Consider the following 19,899-nt stretch of genomic DNA (forward strand, 5'->3'; position numbering starts at 1 on the left):
TGAAGGCAGCCACCTGCCTCTGTTACACCCAATTCCCCTTCTAACTTTGGACTTGCGCATACCTATAGGTCACATCAAACTCTGGCAATATCCCAGCATCCTTTGCCTCCCTTTAATTTAAACTACAGAAGGGGACAGGATCAGAGGTGGATAAACCTGAACTCGGGAGTGAGTGGGGAGGGGGCTTTCTCTAGCGTCACAATTTTTGTGCCAAGGTTTTCCAGTTGAGCCCCTCTGTCCCCAGCTCCCTCCAACTTCAAATAGGGATATCGTTCTGGGATATTGGGAAGTGCTGAAGGCTAATGATGGAAAGCCACCACCAGGGGGAAGCCTTGAGGTGTGCATTGCAGCAGAGCAGCCTCGAAAGGCCACAGAACAGCTGGGTGCGCTCCAGACTCGTGGCGCTCCCAGGCTTACCGCAAAAAATGGCCAGATGTGCACGGACATTGGGAGGGGGCAGCTTATTTTCTATGGGGACAACTTTTTTATAAAGTGAAGTAGAAAGATTGTCCATGACAGATTGCCAGTGTTTGGTTTTTTTAAAAAAACTTTAGACCAGGAGTCTCCAACCTTGGCAACTTTAAGCCTGGCGGACTTCAACTCCCAGAATTCCCCAGCCAGCTTTGCTGTCTGGGGAATTCTGGGAGTTGAAGTCGGCCAGGCTTAAAGTTGCCAAGGTTGGAGACCCCTGCTTTAGACAGAATTCATTTCCAAAGCTTCTTCTCATTCCTTAAACTTCTCCATTCCAGGTCGGTGGCTTTTTAGCGCCAGCCATGGAGCCTTTTACACCACTGCTTTTCTTAAAACTATTATTTATTAGGGAGGGTTTTTTAAAAACAACAACACCACAAATCAGGGCTGGGAAAAGGTCCTACACAATAGTTCCATTGCATGGGGTTGCCTCATACTGTACGTAACCCAAGAGGCTGTAACCACTCAGGCACCCTTCTTCCTTCTGCCTAGGTGTGCCCTTCCTGGCAGCTGGGCTGTCGATTTCATTGACATAAAATTCGTTAAAGTACCAGCCTCACAGGTTAAGATACGGGTGTACTTTTAGCACAGGGGAGTGACAAAAACCAGAGAGGTATGGTAAATTTCAAAATCTCTGTAGCACGAGTGGTATAAGAATTCATACAGACTGATTCACAAAATTTTTCTTGCTGCAAAAGGACAAACTCTTCTTTCCACTGAGTTTCCAGATGAAAAATTTAAAAAAATATTTGTGTAGGATACGGTTGTTGGACGTAAGATGTGAATTGGGTACGGCATAGAAGCCGTAAGTACATCAGCAATCGTATTCATGCTCATATGGGAATAAGCTGTACTAAGCACAATAAGACTTTTAAGTACTGTTTTAATTGGAATTAAATCCTCCTCACGCCACCAGAACAATGCAGTAATAAATTAAATACACTTAAATGCTTTTAAAAATGACATTGCATTTTTACACACACACACACACAAAGTAAGTAGGAAACATGTGATAATGAAATGGTTGCTCCCCTGCCTGAAATGCTAATTTTGATAAAAGTTCAAAAGCTTGCTTGTTTGTTTATTTACATATTTATTGTCCGAGGACGGATGCATAATCAGCATGCAACTCTGAGCTGGTGCAGTCCAAGAAAACCGCTATAGTAGTTGATGCTGCTAAAGGTGTAAAATGGGTCCTGTCCCTTTTTGAGTAAGATGGAGATCTCCAGTTGCAAACACTAACCAATAACCTAACCTGAGGAGTGGTTGTCTCGGTTCTGAGCGTTCACAATAACCTGTGCAAATGCTGTATACCCCACCCACTAATGAGAAACATAAGATGAGGGATGTAGCTTGGGTCCTAGGGCAGGTTGTTTCAAGCTTAGGTGGTTATATTGAACGGTGTGAGCAAGCTCATTTCTCCAGAATAGAGCAAAAAAATCCATTGGGCTGGATTCAGTTCATATATATATATATAGAGAGAGAGAGAGAGGCTGAACCTCTCTAGTGAATCAAAGGCTGTTAATGCATTTATATCCTTTGGTCCCACTGGTTCCAACAGCAATTCTGGTTGAGAATCTTTCTGGCAAAGAAAAGGAGAAAAAAAAAGGAGATGCCCCAGTATAAACGAGTACTTCGACAAAATTGGCTCCCTTTCATTTCTGGCAATTAAGCTTTTCTGTAACCCCCATTGAGCCTTCTTCCCTAGGCTCTCTTCCTTTTGGCTTCCATGGCTTATTCTGTGGTGACTTCAAATCCGCCCCCCCCCCCCACAACAACCAGGAAAGTAATAAAGGGTTATTTTTTAAAAATACAATTTTGTTTAGCTACTGTATTCTAAAATTTTCCGGTAAGGGTTCAAGAAGAAAGAACCAAGAGAGTGAGCGCACAAAGCAATCCTGAGACTTCAGATGTGGACTATGCAGGTCACGGAAGTTGTAGCAGGGGGAGGAACTGCTAAATCTAAAGAGCCTGGATCTTCTTGCCAGTCTGCTCTTCCCTTGTCAGTTTATTCCTGACAATCCAGCCTTCCGGTAGGGTAGCAGGAGAAACGTGGTCTCGTTGGCAGCCTGCTGCCCTTTCCCAAATCTCTGTCAGATGGCTTCGTCCTGGTAGATCTCATTGTCTTTTAACCTTGGCAGGAAGATTATACCCAGATGGTGGGATCCTTCTGTTCCACGTTTTCCTGAGCAAAAACCAAATTGGAGTTATCCATGAGGCACTGTGCCATAAAATAAACTACTGTATACCTTCCCAGCTCATGCTACTTGTTAAGCTTTGGGCCTCAAAGGTGCTTTTTTTCCAAGAGGCAACTGACCTCTTGAAAAAAGCACCTTTGGGACAACCATGACCTGGATGACTGAGAATCTCCATGGAGAATCTCCATTGTGCCTCAAGCCTACTCAGGGGAAGTGCAGAGATTCCCCCCCAGTGGATGCAACCCCTGCTAAGAGTAGCAGTTGGATTCTGATGGTGATCTGAACTATCTACATCTGGAAATAATGATTGTGGTACAGGTAGTCCTTGATTTAACAGCAGTTCATTTAGTGTCCATTCAAAGTTACAACGGCACTGGAAAAAGTGACCTATGGCCATTTTTCACACTTACATCCATTGTACACCGCGGTAGCATCCGCATGGTCACATGATCAAAATTCCGATGTTTGGCAACTGGTTCATATTGATGACAGTGGCAGTGTCCCGGGATCGTGTGATCCCTTTTTGCGACCTTCTGACAAACAGAAGTCCATGGGGAAGCCGGATTCACTTAACAACCATGTCACTGACTTAACAAATGCGATGACTCACTTAATAACTGTGGCAAGAAATGTCATAAAACAGGGCAAAACTCACTTAACAAAAAATTTGGGCTCAATTATGGTCGTAACCTGAGGACTACCTGTACTTCTAAATAGCCTTTGAAGGATCAAATATGGCTAGTTCATCAGAACTGTGGGATGGGGGTAAGGATTGCTTCAAGTAAAATTCTTTAACACAAGACTCCCAAGTATAGAAAATTAGACTTGGGCTAAATTGCTTGCATTTACAGATTTACCTCATGGGTGGGACACTAAATGACAGTGATGTGCTGTTTTGAGAGCTGGGCTACAGGTGCTCAGCCACACTCCCCTTCCTCCCCCATGTCCCCCCCCCCACAGCAGCCTGAACAGAAACCAAGAGGGGTAAAGGCTTCCTGGTCTTCTCTGCTGACTCTCGGACCCTTACCGTGGCTTGCTGGAGGTAGGAAACGGCATCATGAACGGTGACAAAAATCTGCTGAGGGGTGAGATGATGCATGAGGCCACAAAAACTCAAGGTCTGTAGGACGTTGGCTAGGTGGATAAGAAGAAAATAGACGTCACTCCGGTCTCATGCCACCCGTGGGGCTCAGCAAGATATGGCTTGCATGGGCACAAGTTCCTTCACACTAGTGGATGGTCTCTTCCAACCCCCACAACACCACAGAATCTGTACTTGACCTTGATCCACAAATCATGGGATCTTGGAAAAAGTCCGATACTGTAATTACATGGGTGAGTAAACTGGTCCTTCAGATCAAGTTGAAGCACTTCTGCATCACCGCTCTTTCCAAGGTCCAATCTCTCATAAACCAGTTGGAAACAACTTGAGCTTATTGTTGTTCCAGCATTCCATTCAGAAGAGCTGAGGAGGGCAGTGAGAAAGCCCTGTTGCATGTCAGCTGCCAAGAACCCCTTCACTCCCCACAGGCATGAAGTCAATGGGGAAGCTGGCAGGAAGTTGCAAACAGGTGCCCGCCTTCCTTAGCGACAGCAGCTGTGGTGCTAGGATTGCTATGTGATGTCATGTGTCGCCCATTATGACTGCTGTGCTTAGCGATAGCAAATCCTGTCCTGATTGCCACTGTCAGCCAAGAACTACCTGCATGGGGTAGGGTAGGGACGGAGAGCAAATAACAAATGCAGCTTTCCCCACTTCCATATGTGTGTGGTGATGTGGCTTGAGCATACAAAAGGGGCGGAGCTTGCCTTGCAGTGGCATGTGGTGCTGCTCTTTTCACTTTTGACAGATGCATCAGATCCCTTGGATGTTTCTGGACCAGTGGTGAAATCTAAATTTTTTTGCTACCGGTTCTGTGGGCGTGACTTGGTGGGCATGGCTTGGTGGGTGGGGGTCATATGACTGGGTGGGCGTAGCTATGTAACCATGTGACTGGGGAATCAAAAGACAGAAACTCACTAACAATGTCCTGCTGGAGCAGGGTTGGACTAGATGACTTCTAGGTCCCTTCCAGCCCTGGATTATCCTATGAAGCTGCGTCTAGTGCCAGGTTTGTACTTCTTCCTTCCTCTCCTTCCTTCCTTCCTTCCTTCCTTCCTTCCTTCCCTGCCTCCCTCCCTCCATCCTCTCTCTCTCTCTCTCTCTCTCTCTCTCTCTCTCTCTCTCTCTCTCTCCCAAAAGCGAACCCCCCTCACACACCCCATTTTTCCTCCCAGCCTACCTGAAGCCTGCTAGCCAAACCAAAAAATGAGGGGGGGAGTCCGTTTCTCCTCCCAGCAGGCTTCAGGCTTCAGGGAAGCAGGCTAGCCAAACCACAAAACGTGTGTGTGTGTGTGTTCCATTTTTTCTCCCAGCAGTTCCCGTTTTTTGGTTTGGCTAGCAGATTCAGGGAAGCTTGCTGGGAGGAAAAACAGACACCCCCCCCCGTTTTTTGACTAGCACCAAGCTGAGCCACACGATCATCAGCCAAAGAAAAAATGCTTTTAAAAGTAAAAGAAAAAACATCTGATGATCGCATGGCTCAGCTGGGAATTGGGGATGGGAGGGATTTTTGCTACTGGTTCTCCGAACCACCCACCGCCATCGCTACTGGATCGGGCGATCTGGTCCAAACCTGGAGCATTTCACCCCTGTTCTGGACCCTATTGAAGTGAAACTGATTGTTCAGGTGGTCTTCTTACAAAGTTTATTTAAAAGGCTGTAAGGAGAAGGAGCAGGGGTGAAATGCTCCCGGATCGGACCAGCTCCCGCGATCCGGTAGCGATGGCGGCTGCTGGTTCGGAGGACCGGTAGCAAAAATCCCTGGCCCCACCCCCCTTGCGTCTGCTGAGCCGCACCATCTGCAGAGGTTTTTTTCTTTTTCTTTTAAAAGGCGGTTTTGCTTCAGCCCAAACATGCCATTAAAAGTAAAAAAAAAAGCCTTTGAGGATCCCGCCCCTCAGCTGAGATCGGCAGAGACTTTAAACTTTAAAAAAAAAATTAAAGTCTCCTCTGGCGATCTCACCTGAGTGCAGCTGCTTTTACATTGTGTGTGAGTCAGTTGTGTTGTGTGTGTGTAAAGTGTGAAAGTTGGTTTTTGGTACCTCTTATTGTTTTTTATACTTTGTTAATTATTTTTATTATTTATTGTTATTGGCCACGCTCACCTAGTCATCCGGTCACCAAGCCACGCCCACCAATTAAGCCACACCCACAGAACTGGTAGGGAAAATTTTTAGATTTCACCCCTGAGAAGGAGGAATGATTCAACACAAGTAGACCACAGATCTGGAGATGGGCATCTATCACATGACACCCTTCTCCAAAACTGGTATCTGTGAATCTTGATTTGAATTATCCATAACAATCACAATGGCTGGGGTTTTTTTAAGAAAAAAAATTCCAGATTTAATAAAATGGGGATACAATCACTCAAATAACCTTCAGCTCATCTCCTTGGCTTTGATGCCAAGTTAGGTGATTTGTTGGAAACAAATCCATAGATTTGTTACCATAGATTTCTGGGTCTGCATCAGACAAATGGCTCTATCACCTATATTCTCCTTTGTATGTGAGAATCTATCCATGCAGGAAATGTACTGGATCTCTCTTGTACATGTAGGATTGTACATGTACTTCTTGGGCTTCCCGTTGAGGGAATTGACGGTGGGCCTCTTGATTTTGTTTTTAAGGAACAAGCGAAGTGGGCCAATCCCACCAATTGAAAAATGTATACACTTTCCTGAGGAAATAGACAACTTCTTAACGTTTAGATTTTGAAAAAAAAAAGAAAGTAAGTACCGTATTTTTCAGAGTATAAGAGTACCTTTTTCCCCAAAAAAAGAGAATGAAAATCTGGGTGTGTCTTACACTCTCAATGTAGCCCCCAGCCTCTCAAACTGAAGTTTCAGAGGCTGTAAAAAGCCTCAGAAACAAAACTTCAGACAAACAGCCTCCAAACAGAAAAAAAGCCTCTGAAAAGAAGAGGAAAAAAAGAGGCTTTCAGAGGCAGGGAAAAAAAAAAAACAAGGCACAGAGCTTACAACCAAGGAACCTGCCGCTAAAATTCACCTCTGGGAACAGCTGATTGGAGGTATTCAGGGAGGCCGAGTCACCGGCCAATCAGCTTTTTTCTTATTTTCCTCCCCAAAAACTAAGATGCATCTTATAATCTAGTGCGTCTTGTACTCTGAAAAATACAGTAAATTAGACTAGCTTTTTCCTGCATACTATCTTTGAACTAAAGCTCTCATAAGAGATTTCAATTAGAGACCACTGAAGTTCTAGTCTAATGCCTCTGAAGAACAATGAACTAAAATAATAGTTCTGAACTATTATTAGTTCAGTATTAGTTTATTATTATTAGAGACCACTGAAGTTCTAGTCTAATGCCTCTGAAGAACAATGAACTAAAATAATAGGAAGATTGATGGCATGTATTACTTCACTCACCATTACAGGCAGACAAATGTATCTGTATGCCGGCTTTTTGACATTCCACACACACCTAAAAGGCAAGGAAACATTTGTAAAGAAGCTTACATGACGGCTTCCAGCGTACACCGTAGCACCAACTTGACGGCCAAGATCCTGATACACAATGATCTTTTATTAATTCTGGCACAAGGAGGAGGCACAGTTTGTATTCCACCCCATAGTCTATTATAAGGAGTCTATTATACTGGGAGCAGCTGTTTTTCCAATTCAGTACAAATTCAGTAGTTCATTTGTTAATATAATATTGAAGTCCACAGGTCTTAAAGTTGCCAAGGTTGAAGTCCCCTATATCATTCAATTCAAATAGTGAGATGCTGGTGTAGTGCAAAGCCAAGGACCAGTCTGCATTATTACTCTCAATTTCAGAAAGGCCTCTGTTTCTTAGAAGATGAAAATGATGGGCAGAAAAAACAATTGCTACCAACCCCTGCCTTCCATTGAGGACCTGTATACTACACGAGTCAAAAAGAGGGCTGTGAAAATATTTACAGACCCCTCACATCCTGGACATAAACTGTTTCAACTCCTACCCTCAAAAAGACCCTACACAGCACTGCACTCCAGAACAACTAGACACAAGAACAGTTTCTTCCTCAACGCCATCACTCTGCTAAACAAATAATTCCCTCAACACTGTCAAACTATTTACTAAATCTGCCCTACTATTAATCTTCTCATCATTCCCATCACCCATCTCCTCCCACTTATGAATGTATGACTGTAACTTTATTGCTTGTATCCTTACGATTTATGTTGATATTGTGTCCTGATTGCTTATTTGTACCCTATGACTATCATTAAGTGTTGTACCTTATGATTCTTGATGAACGTATCTTTTATGTACGCTGAGAGCATATGCACCAAGACAAATTCCTTGTGTGTCCAATCACACTTGGCCAATAAAAAATTCTATTCTATTCTATTCTATTCTATTCTATTCTATTCTATTCTATTCTATTCTATTCTATTCTATTCTATTCTATTCTATTCAGATGCAGTTCAGAGTGGTTAGGAAAATCTGCTTGCCTGCACAGAAAAAGACGAAAAGGAAATGGCTGTAGAAGGGAGCATTCTGCAGGAGAATTACTTAAAATCTGGGATAAGATGCACCCCAGGATATTGGCTTTGTAATTAGTCATATTCCCTATGGCTCCCATTTGGAGAATAGGAGAGCCTCCTCCTCTTCCCCCCTCCAACAGTCATTGTTTAGGAGTACTGACAGCATGTTCCCAGAACTTCTGTCAACTTATAATTACAACTCCAGATGTGTCCAGCAGGCAAATGTCAAGAGACTCCCAATGTAACAGAAGTTCTGTTGTCTTTTCAAGGGAGGGAGAGCCCTTCATTGTCTTCTTTACTTTCAGCTGAGCTCAAACCAAAAAACTCGGAGCAAATACAGAGTTTAGTAGTTGAGCAGTGGAGTAGAACTACCAACACTGGGGAGTCCATGTTTCTTTTGAAGAGGTCCCTCTGATTCAACTGGACCTCTGGCCAAAGGAATCTATTTGTCTCTTTAGCAGTTTCCAGCTCTGGAAGAACAGACGAATGGAATGGAACACATTTGGGGAGGGCCAGAAAAAGAGAGATAGGGCAGCCTTGTCCATTTTTTATCAGAGCCCATCCATCCCTTTCACACAGCCTGTGACAAAACCCCAGGGGGATTTGACCTTGGAGAAAAGAGATTCGTCTTTAAAGGAGGAGAATCATGAATTGCTCCAATGCCCGGGGTCAAAAACAACAACAACAACAACAACAACCCAAGTTGCAGGCAGAATCAGTCCTGCCCTCCCCAAAAAGTCTGAAGTATCAAGAAATCAGCAAATCTCAAGGTATTTCAGGGATCGCAACGTAAGATTTAATGAACTTCCATAGGGTCAGATGAAGGTTCTAGCCATCTTAAAATATCTGTACTTTTCAGAATCAGAATCGATCTATATTACGGTCACAGACCAGCACAAGTTGAACGTTAAAATAAATACATTCTCTAGAAATTATTGGAAAAGCAAAGTAGTAATATGAATAAGGCTCTTTAGTTGTTGTTTTTCCTTATTACCATTGCAGCAGCACAAAATTTTGTGACTGCATGAGTGGTGGCTGGATTTGAATCCTTAAAGGAGTTGGTTCACGTAGAAGTTATCTGATCTGCCTAGAGATCTCTCTAATAGAGGGAGAATGTACGCTGATCTGATGTCCCTGTAGAACTTGCAATGCAATAGGACATGAGATAACTTCAGCTTCCCCATTGCCACATGTACACATTCGCTCAGCTAATGGGGTTTTATCATACTTGCCCTGCAGAAATGCTGAAGGGAGGATATTAAGTCTGTCTCTAAAAAATGCTATTCTAATCTTAGGAAAAGTCAGGCCTTTCAGATCAGAGGTGGGTTCTATTTACCTTTACTACCGGTTCACATTGGGAGCTCATGCGCTTCTGCGCATGCGTAGATCGTCAATTTTGATATCCAGGCGAGTGGGGAGACCCTCCCGCCTCTTTTACTACCGGTTCTATAGAACCAGACAGAACTGGAGCAACCCACCCACTGTTTCAGATATGGTTCCCAAATACCAGTGGTGGGTTGCCTCCGGTTCATACTGGTTCTACAGAACTGGTAGTAAAACTGGCGGGAGGCTCTGCCCACTGACCCCAACATCATCAAAAGTGATCTGCACATGTGCAGAAGAGAAAATCACTCCGCTCGTGTGTGTGTGCGGACACAATGCGAACTGGTAGTAAAGGTAAGTAGAACCCACCCCTGCCACACACCCTATGTAATCCGATTTCTTCTGTGGAGAAATATCCAGTAAATTCTAGCTGGAACTCCGTATCTCTTATTCTACTGGTAACCACTTGCTTGCCTTGATCATAGTCTAGTGGGGAAAGTTCATAGAAAGCCAGCTGATGGTTTATTGCCTGTTTCCTGGGAGAGGGAATGTTGTCTATCAAAACTAAAGGGGGTCAAGGCCCTCTGGGAAGAATTGAATTTTCAACCAGTCAATTATCATCATCTTCCAGGCCCTTACCTGAATTTGAGGCCTTCCTGTCTCATGTCTCAACTGGGCATTCAATGTCCTGCTAGGTGCAGCTAAAATGGATTGCAGCAATTTTGTTTGTATGGTTTCTAAAGACTGTTTCTTTAAAAAAAAATTCCTATTTGTGCCCCATAGAGAATTTGCATCAGTGTTTTAGCCTCAAAGAGTTTTAAGGTTACGGGGTCTAATTGTCCTCTGCCTGTGTAAAAAAGTGTTTGATAGCATTTGAGAACCTAAGGGCTGATTGCATGATGTAGTCCAGGTGTGCCTTCCAAATACTTTTTGTATGGAAAACCACCCCAAGCTACTTGAATGTGTTGACCTGTTCTAGATTGTGTCCTTCTATTCTCCAAGAGTGTTGAATAGCTCTTTCAGCAAAAACTAGGATTTTTGAGTTATCAAAATCGAGGATCAGATTATTTTGTCTACAGTATTATTTTTAATGTTGCTGAAATAGCTTTCTTGAGTCAAATAGGGATTTGGGTAATAGTAGTGGCATCATCAACATGCAGAAGTATCGGCAGTGGTGGATTTCAAAAATTTTTACTACCGGTTCTGTGAATGTGCCATTGCTTAATGGGCGTGGCTTGGTGGGCGTGGCAGGGGAAGGTTACTGCAAAATCCCCATTTCCTCCTGATCAGCTGGGACTTGGGAGGCAGACAATAGATGGGGGCGGGGCCAGTCAGAATTTTTACTACTGGTTCTCTGAACTACTTAAAATTTCCACTACTGGTTCTCCAGAACTGGTCAGAACCTGCTGAAACCCACCTCTGAGTATTGGTATTTTGCATCGTGCTAAGTTGGGAGGATGGAAGTCTGGGTTGTGCAGAAGATCAATCAGGGAATTAATATAAAGACTGAAAAGGGAAGAGGCCAAGATACATCTGTACTTTTTAATTTTTGGAAATCAGCAACTACTGTTCCGGGTGCAGCAGACCCCTTGGGTTCCAGTTAAGAAAAGTTCATCTGGAGAAGATTTTCTCAGATTTAATTTTGATTTAGTCTCAACACAAACTGGTTTTGACTCTTGTATTTCTCCAGCCTTACTATTTTTCAGCCCTTATTCCCCACTGCACAGACACAAACACACATATTTGTATTTTGATACCTGGATAAGGAGCCGTGCACCGGATGAATCCACAAAGGATATTCCACTGCAGTCAAAAATCACAGCCTGTACGTCTAAGCCTGGATAAGTAGATAAGACAGAAGCCATATCAACCAGGGGTGAAATGCTCCCGGTTCGGACCGGATTGCCCGATCTGGTAGTGATGGTGGTGGGTGGTTCGGAGAACTGGTAGCAAAAATCCCTGCCCCCCCAACATGCTTAGCTGAGCCACGCAATCATCAGATATTTTTTTTTACTTTTAAAACTTTTTTTTCTTCAGTGGAAAAAATGCTTTTAAAAGTAAAAAAAAAGCCTCTGATGATCGCACAGCTCAGCTGGGATCTTCAGGGCCTTTTAAAAGCATTTTTCTACAACCTCTTTGGCCGAAGAAGTTGTAAAACAATGCTTTTAAAAGGCTCTGACAATCCCAGCTGAGTTGCCTGATCGTCAGAGGTTTTTTTTTTCTTTTAAAGGCAAAAATAATGCTTTTAAAAGAAAACAAAAGTCTCTGACGATCAGGCAACTCAGCTGGGATCGTCAGAGGAGCCTTTTAAAAGAGGTTATAGAAAAAATGCTTTTAAAAGTTAAAAAAAAGTTGGCCACGCCCACCCAGTCAAATTAATCCCCCCCACCAAGCCACGCCCACAGACCCGGTAGTTTTACATTTCACACTGATATCAACCCCTCTCAACCACTGCGGCTCCACAGATTCAGTCTAACAGCTGCCATGTGCTATCCTGCACTCCTCCAGGAGCACTTTTTTCTCCAGATGGTTTTACACCAGCAGAGAAAAGACTAACATGAAATTCTGGACACACGCATACGTTTCTTCTGTAAAACAGCCAGCATAGAAGGGAATCATCCTAACAAGCCATGTCTAATAACTGCACACCAGCACAAAGAAAGTTCAGTTTGGTGTTCCCACATGGGATGGGCTACAATTACCATAACACACAGCAGGTTGGGGATTGAAATTCAACAACTCTGGAGACCCAAAATTAGGGAAGGCCAATTTATTTATTTATTTATTTATTTTATTAAATTTCTATACCGCCCTTCTCCCGAAGGACTCAGGGCGGTGTGCAGCCAGAATAAAAACACAGAATATATACAATTAAAAGAATTTAAAATGAACTATTACTATACGGCCAATAATTAAAACATTTAAAAATTTAAAATATTATTAAAACCCCAATTTAAAATTAACTATTTATGCCAGTCCTGCTTGAATGAATAAATATGTTTTAAGCTCACGACGAAAGGTCCGAAGATCAGGCAGTTGACGTAAGCCAGCAAATTTAGCAAATTGTATTAGCTGTAAAGTATCAAAAAGCAAGAAATATTATGGAATATAGTATCCTCTGTAGAACTGAGGAAACGGCACAGCAGATTTTCTACCATGGAGCTTAGCATGTATATTTCCACAAGAAAATTGCCCAGGAACAAAAAGAAATTAACCTTTGATTACCTGAGCTAAGCTTCTTTTCCAAGACACAAACACTGCTATCCTAAAGAAAAAGGGGAAAACCCAACAATTAATTTTCATTTAAAAACTGAAAGAATTGGCCTATGCTACTTTACATCTAATGAGTGGGGGGGGCAATTATTCATATCATGTGACTGTTTTCCACTAAGGATCTTTTGAAGGTATTTTTTGTGTGTAGCTACCATAGAAAACCAATTCTCAAAATTAAGTTTAACTTGAGCAACTGCTTTGACTTACCTCACAGGGTGAAATACAGACTAGTGCCCCACTTAAATCTCCACATATATAAGAGCTACTGGACAGAATTCACTGTTTTATAATTGAGTAAAGATGGTGGCCATAATTCTGTAATCAAGACCCCATCCCTTTTTACATATGTCATAATGTGTGTAGAAAGGGTGGGGTTTTGATCAAAGAGGTGTGGCCACCATCTTGATTTTTTTGACACACACACACACACACACACACACAAATACGCCTGACCCCTGGTTGTTCCTCTGAACTGAATGGCAAAACTGCTCATGGTGTACAACGAGCACCAGAATCAATCCAGTTGTCTCGGATGGAAGACATTGTAATATGTATTTATTTTTATTTATTTTTTGCTTTTTAATAATTATAATCCAACCCAGCCTTGCTCTGGTGTAAGTAAAGAAATGTGAAAGAGACAAAAGAAAACTCTTAACATCAGCTTTAAAATGATATCAATAAAAGACATCAATAAACGTCTGGAACCTCTATCTGATCCGATCCAATCCAATCCAATCCAATCCAATCCAATCCATCTGAATGCAGGTGAAATAAAAGCGCTTTAGTTTAACATCATCAGGCTTGAGGTTATCCAAAACTCCAGGATCAGGTATTCAGTTAAAAAAAAAAAAAGCTTGAAATAGTATCTCTTTCTCTAGCTAACTTTTACTTCCATGAGCACTTTACCACCTGTGAGTGAACTTGATTTGCTCCAAACTGAACTCACAATATTGGGTCTCCCCACCATCACTCCAATCTTTTACCAGGAGTCTTACCACTGTTGTGATGTCCATTTTGATCCTGCTGTTAAACTGTGACTCTTCAGGATGTTCCCAGTCTCGCTGTAACCCAACAAGCTTGCTGACAATATCTTTAAAAAAACCACGGTTCCCATAATAGATGGGGGCCTGGTAACTTAAGATCTTCACACCTGGGATCTCAAAGCACTAAGAAGAAGAAACAGAACAAACAGAATAGAACCCTAGAATCATAGATGAATATGAATACATATTCGCTGGGTTTGGGACCGTATATGGCAGACTTCCCCCATCTTGACACCAACCAAATAATCTAAGCTACAAATCCCATCATCCCAATGGTGGAATTCAATTTTTTTTTACTACCGGTTCTGTGGGCGTGGCTTGGGGGCGTGGCTTGGGGGCGTGGCAGGGGAAGGATACTGCAAAATCTCCATTCCCCCCCCCCGCCACTCTGGGGCCAGCCAGAGGTGGTATTTGCCAATTCTCTGAACTACTCAAAATTTCCGCTACCGGTTCTCCAGAACCTGTCAGAATCTGCTGGATTTCAGCCCTGCATCATCCATAGTCAACTGTGAGCAGGGAGCTACCCAAAGGAATGAATGAAGAAGACTGGAGGATATAACCCAACATTTCCAAAGGGTACAGATTGGAGGGAATGAATCATGGCTATGTCGTGCAAATTAATTAATTAATGCAAATTAATCATGACCATGTCATGCAAGGGAATTCACTGGAAAAAGCAATTATATTGGGAAGAGTTCGTAGTAAAAAGAAACCAGGTCGCCAAACAACACGATGGCTGGACACTATCAAAGCTGACGACAGCCAGACATAGAAAAACTCAAAGAAGCACTGCAAGATGAGAAGATGTGGAGAGACCTGGCCCGTAGAATTGCCAAGAATTGGACATGACTAAATGGATAACATCATCAAATCTTTGCCATGCTCCTGTTACAGACTAGACTTCAGAGTCTGCACTGTAGCACAAGCATCCTTCTTCCTTAAAAATTAAATGCCCTTATTAAGTGGTCTATAAGATAAAATTACATTTCTGGAAGGTCTCTGACCCTCTAAAATTAGAACATTTCTAATGTTCTCATTCAAAGAGGGTTTTTTCCCCCATCTTTATTAAGAATAAAATAACTTAATCTTGTTCCAAAGCAAGATGATCCTAACATTAAGGCAGCTTCTACACAGATCAGCACAGGATAGACATGGTAACAGGTCAGCCAATGGGGACTGGTTGGTGGCCCAAATGGCTCGGAGCCTGGGCGTGGCTTAGATTCACTGATCTCTTTATATACATGAGTGCCTCTGTATTATATTGCTTCTGTGCTTCAGTGATTATTGATTCTGTACTTCTGCATTCTGAGTTCTGGTTCTGGCTTCTGCTGTATGGTATTGTCTATAAAGAAGTTTCTTATATAAATGAACCCTGCTGAGTTATTTACAGTAATTGTGTGCTGGTTGGATTGCTGCAAACTCTAACAAATCCCCCCTCCTAAAAAAAAATATCTATTTCCCCCATCTCCATCTAGGCCACTTTTCTTCATCTTGGTTGCCAACCTGCCGGCCTGCCTTGCCCTTCCCTGTTCATGTTTATATGCAACACACACATGTACATGGTGAGTTTCAATTTTTTTTACTCCGGTTCTGTGGGTGTGGCTTGGCGGGCATGGCATGGCATGGCATGGTGGGCGTGGCTTAGTGGGTGTGGCAGGGGAAGGATACTGTTGAGAGTTCAAAGAGACTTTCTCCCAGCCAGATAAGTAAGAACCATTTCCACCACGTTTACCTTGCTATTGTACTTCACAGGCTTGTAGATTTCCGTATCAGCTGCTCTGCCCAACACAGAGCATTCAGCCCTGTAAAATGAATGAACAGATGAATAAATCAAAAAATAAATAAATAAAGGCATACAGAGTAAAGTTGTATTACATTCTTATGGCTCAAGAAGCATGCAGATCAGAGGTACTATTCAGCAGGTTCTGATCAGTTCTGGAGAACCGCTAGTAGAAATTTTGAGTAGTTTGGAGAACCGGTAAATACCACCTCTGACTGGGCCCGCCCCCATCTATTCCCTGCCTCCCGAGTCCCAGTTGATCGGGAGGAAATGGGGATTTTGTAGTAACCTTCCCCTGGAGATTTTACAGTATCCTTCCTCTGCCACGCCCACCAAGCCACGTCCACAGAACCAGTATTTAAAAAATTGAATCCTACCAAAGATGCAGATAATATTTTGATGGCCACTGGGGACAAGGCAGAGATAGCATTTCAAAAGGATACATTCTTAAGAGGGTACTCTGCATATTTACATGGATGTAAGAAGGACTTAGCCCTGGCCTATGGCTGAGGACAAGAAGTAGGACAGAAAATCTGCCTTAATTTTAATGATCTCCTTTCAAGAATGATCTTTTTGGCACACTTAACAAGGGGGCCTTGGATCCCGACAGCTGGGCTTTAATCCAACATTCAGCAATAGAACGTAGCAAAGGAAGGACCACTACTATGAAGCTACCTCTGTGTGCGGCAGACAACGGTCATCATGGAGAACACGACCCCCACTGCCAGGCCAAAGTCCACACTGAGCATAACCACGGAAAGCCACGTGACCAGCCACACAGCCTGTAAGAGAATTGAAAAGAGTGTAATAGAGCCACCCAATTCTGAACCAGCACAGAAAGTTCCAAAGAGGTCAGTGGAGACCATCCCGTTCCATCCTATCACACCTTTAAATGAGGAATGGCCTTCACCACTTCATAAGTTAAATGAATGGCAGAATAACAGATGCAGTTCAATGACAAAAGCAATAATAGATTCCAAATGGACGTGCTGAGCATTTATATCAACAGTTATAGGAGAAAGAGCATCTGCATCTGCAGCAGGGGTGTCAAACTCAAGGTCCAGGGGCCGAATTCAGCCCATGGGGAGCTTACATTTGGCCTGTGGGGCTGCCCTGGAAATAGGGAATGACCGTCCCACGGTGCTTCTGCCAACGAAAACAGAGTTCGGGAAGGCCGCGCATGCCCCCCCCCGCCCAGCTCCGTTTTCACTGGCAGAGGATTGCAGCCAAAAATGGAGCTGGCAAAATGATCTGGCCACCACAGGCATCCCCCAACACAAGTGACATCATGCTGGCCACACCCACTTTACCCACACCCACCCCAGCTCCCGAGGTCAAACACAACTGTGATGCAGCCCTCAATGAAATCAAGTTTGACACCCCTGATCTTCATTTTTACTAGCTAGGTGTTAGAATTAGGAGATTCCCAGATGCTGTTGCCACTTACAAAGTCCACATGGCTGATCCGCCAGAGCTCAGGTAAGTCCCGGAACTGCAGAAACATCTGTCGAAGGCTGGTAACATTGATACAAGCTAGGACAGCCTAACATACATACACACACACACAAAAAAAAAGAAACCAGGAATCACATAAAGAGATCCTGTCTTTTCAAAGCAGGTCAAGATTGGCTAGCAGGATGGACCTTCCTTCTCCTGCTCAAATCCCATCTCTCCACTTGGTTACCTGACAAAAAACTCCTCTTTCCCAATCCCACTCAGGGTCTTCTTGGTGCAGCAATTTCCTCCTTCATTAATAAGTTACCACCACCAATATGAATTGGGGGTTTTGGTCCTTCCTAGGACAAAACTAGGAGATCTCCTTCCTTTTTTATTTTCAGGTGTATAGATATGTTGGCTGCAGTGGTTATATGGTACTTATGAACCTAGATTAGGCTTCAGTAAGAAGGAGCGTAGAAAATTATTATTATTTTAATGAACCAAAACATGATTACGGGAAAATAGAGAACAAAAAAATATTCATTTAACCAGAAAATAGCTTAATGTGTCTGTCTAGATCTTAATCTAGAGTAACTACTCTTGTTGTCTTTTCCCTCAATGAGACTAGACTTTCCCTTGTTCAAAGGAGCCCCCATTGACATCTTCTTGTTTATCTTTCACTAGCTGATACTGTACCTGGCGTTGCCCGAGTATTTATTTACCCCAATCCTGTATTAGGATTTTCCCCCTTACCAGAGGGAGCCCCCTTGTGGAGTACTGTAAAGCTCTTACCATGGCAACTCCGCTGTGCTGCACAGTAGAAGTCATTTTAAGGCAGTACAGTAGACGCCATTTTAAGGCACAACAGGCTGTATCTTAACAGAACCCACATACCCCCGAGGGGTGTTAGAGGTGTCTTACCCCCCACAGTATTTCTTTTCAGAGAGCAAATCATCTGTGTACCAAGTTTGGTTGAAATTGCTCAAGGCGTTCCAGAATTATGCTGGAACATACACACATACACACACACACAGAGCCATTTATATATATACAGATTAGCTGTTCCAGATGTTCTTCTTTCCTGCTAAGGAGAAATGTTTTAAAGCCTCAATAAGAATTCACTAGCATCTAGAATGGATGATGTAATGATGGGGACCTCATATAAAAGAGTTCAAAGACAACATATCCCTAGTAAATATATACATACATAGGTTTATTGTTGTAATCATAGATGATAACAGTGTTTGGAAACTACAGTATGCCAGTTTCTCCCCTTTTGGCATTCTAAATTGCCTGGTATGGATATTGAACTGCTACATCTTGGGTCAAAGCTTCAGAATATGTACAACACAAGCTACAGATACTTAGACAAATCTAAATCCAATGATAGGTATATCTAACCAGGTGCCAGACTAGATTTTAAGAGTTGCCCTGTCCACATCAATCCTACTATTATCTGTAAGAATGGGCTTCTATACTGTGCCATTTTAGCATTATTAAAGACACTCTATTTCTACAATTGGATGCAAAATTTAAATGGTGGTAACATATCCTATGCCTGTGCTTAAAATTCCAGTATATTTTTTGAAAAAATTAGCCTCATTCCGCATCTGCCCCTCCCAAATATATACTGTATTTTTACTTCAATAATTTCTTTCTCATAGCTTTAGTTTCGTGTAGCTGGTTTTTGTTCAGTGAAGGTGCAACATCACTGAATTCCCATTGAACGTATCCTTAAATGCTCTTATTTCCTGAAAATGACTGTTTAGTCGCTAATGGGTTTTCTGTCTTCTTCTCTCTTTTTTTTCTTTTCTTTTTTTAAATTCTGAAGCAGTGCTATTTCTCAAAGAAAACCATTGCTGGAAGGAAATTAGCCCTTAGGACCTATCCACGCCCAAGAACTGATTGACTGAAGGACAATCAAGGAACAGTTGATTAGAAATTCCAGAACTGCATTGAAAAGGTAGCAAGACAAGGCCAAGGTCACAAAGAGGAAGCTTCTTGTTAAAGGCACAATGGCCCTCTTGAGAAACTTCGCTAGCAGTTACCTTTGCTAAGTATTGCTTAGGGTCAACCCAAAGTAACCCAATAAATAAAACACTTATTAAAGAAACCCAGCAGCCTCAGTCCACAATCATTTGTCAAAGCTATCCAAATTATACATACCACAGAGCAGACACTTAAAATAGGGGAAATAAGAGTAGGAGAGAAGGTTAGATAGGGAGGAAGAAAGGAGGAGGGGGAGAAAGGAAGGGGATGTAGAGAAGGAGTAGGAGAGGAGGAAAGAAGAAAGTAGGAAGGATAAAAGAAGGGAGGGAAAGAAAAGAGAGGGAGAAAAAGGATTGCTGTAAAACAAAAAAGATGAAATGGAAGAAAGGCAACCCCAAATAAGTTTAAACCTATCAGGATAAAGAATGAAGTACTATGAAAGTTAAAAGAGAATATATATGATTAAAAATGGAGAAATTAGAATTTGAGGGCGGAAGAAGATGCTGTTTATATAGTAAGCATAGAAATATTAAGCTATGATTAAAAAAATTGGAAAAAGAATATTTTGGCAGGAATTGTAACCATGTAAAAAGTATTTGGGTATGACAAGTTGTATAAGATACGATATGGTCAATGCTCTGTTCATAAAACATGTGGGTGGGTGTGAAAGAAAAAAAAATCAATAAAACTTGATTCAAAAAAAAAGACACTTAAAATAGATACCCATAAACTATTCTTGTTTGAGGAGTAGTTTTCAAAAAACCTAAACCTTTGGGTTTTGCCAACCCA

The 19,899-nt window shown here is 42.4% G+C and overlaps 1 protein-coding gene and 1 long non-coding RNA gene across 5 annotated transcripts in view; one reads left to right on the forward strand and one right to left on the reverse strand.

Annotated features, from left to right (window-relative positions):
* Positions 1-1,282: 1,282 nt before the first annotated feature.
* The window catches only part of LOC131190791 (solute carrier family 26 member 10-like), a 42,008-nt gene continuing 23,391 nt past the window's right edge, over positions 1,283-19,899 (reverse strand). For 3 of the 4 annotated variants that reach the window (XM_058168169.1, XM_058168170.1, XM_058168168.1), the window contains exons 10-18: positions 17,132-17,227; positions 16,360-16,466; positions 15,637-15,706; positions 13,857-14,027; positions 12,814-12,853; positions 11,346-11,425; positions 7,162-7,216; positions 3,697-3,803; positions 1,283-2,656 (exon numbers count right to left, since the gene is read on the reverse strand). In XM_058168169.1, coding sequence (XP_058024152.1) covers positions 2,618-2,656; positions 3,697-3,803; positions 7,162-7,216; positions 11,346-11,425; positions 12,814-12,853; positions 13,857-14,027; positions 15,637-15,706; positions 16,360-16,466; positions 17,132-17,227 — 765 coding nt within the window. In that variant the 3' untranslated portion in view covers positions 1,283-2,617. Of the gene's footprint in view, positions 2,657-3,696; positions 3,804-7,161; positions 7,217-11,345; positions 11,426-12,813; positions 12,854-13,856; positions 14,028-15,636; positions 15,707-16,359; positions 16,467-17,131; positions 17,228-19,899 lie in introns of those variants that run through there. The other variant, XR_009153313.1, reaches the window with a different exon arrangement.
* On the forward strand, positions 3,844-19,663 carry LOC131190794 (uncharacterized). The gene is made up of 3 exons (XR_009153315.1): positions 3,844-4,780; positions 15,380-15,466; positions 18,953-19,663. It is a non-coding gene; the product is annotated as an uncharacterized LOC131190794 (long non-coding RNA).

This window comes from Ahaetulla prasina, chromosome 2 (assembly GCF_028640845.1).
Source record: "Ahaetulla prasina isolate Xishuangbanna chromosome 2, ASM2864084v1, whole genome shotgun sequence".
NCBI lineage: Eukaryota > Metazoa > Chordata > Lepidosauria > Squamata > Colubridae > Ahaetulla > Ahaetulla prasina.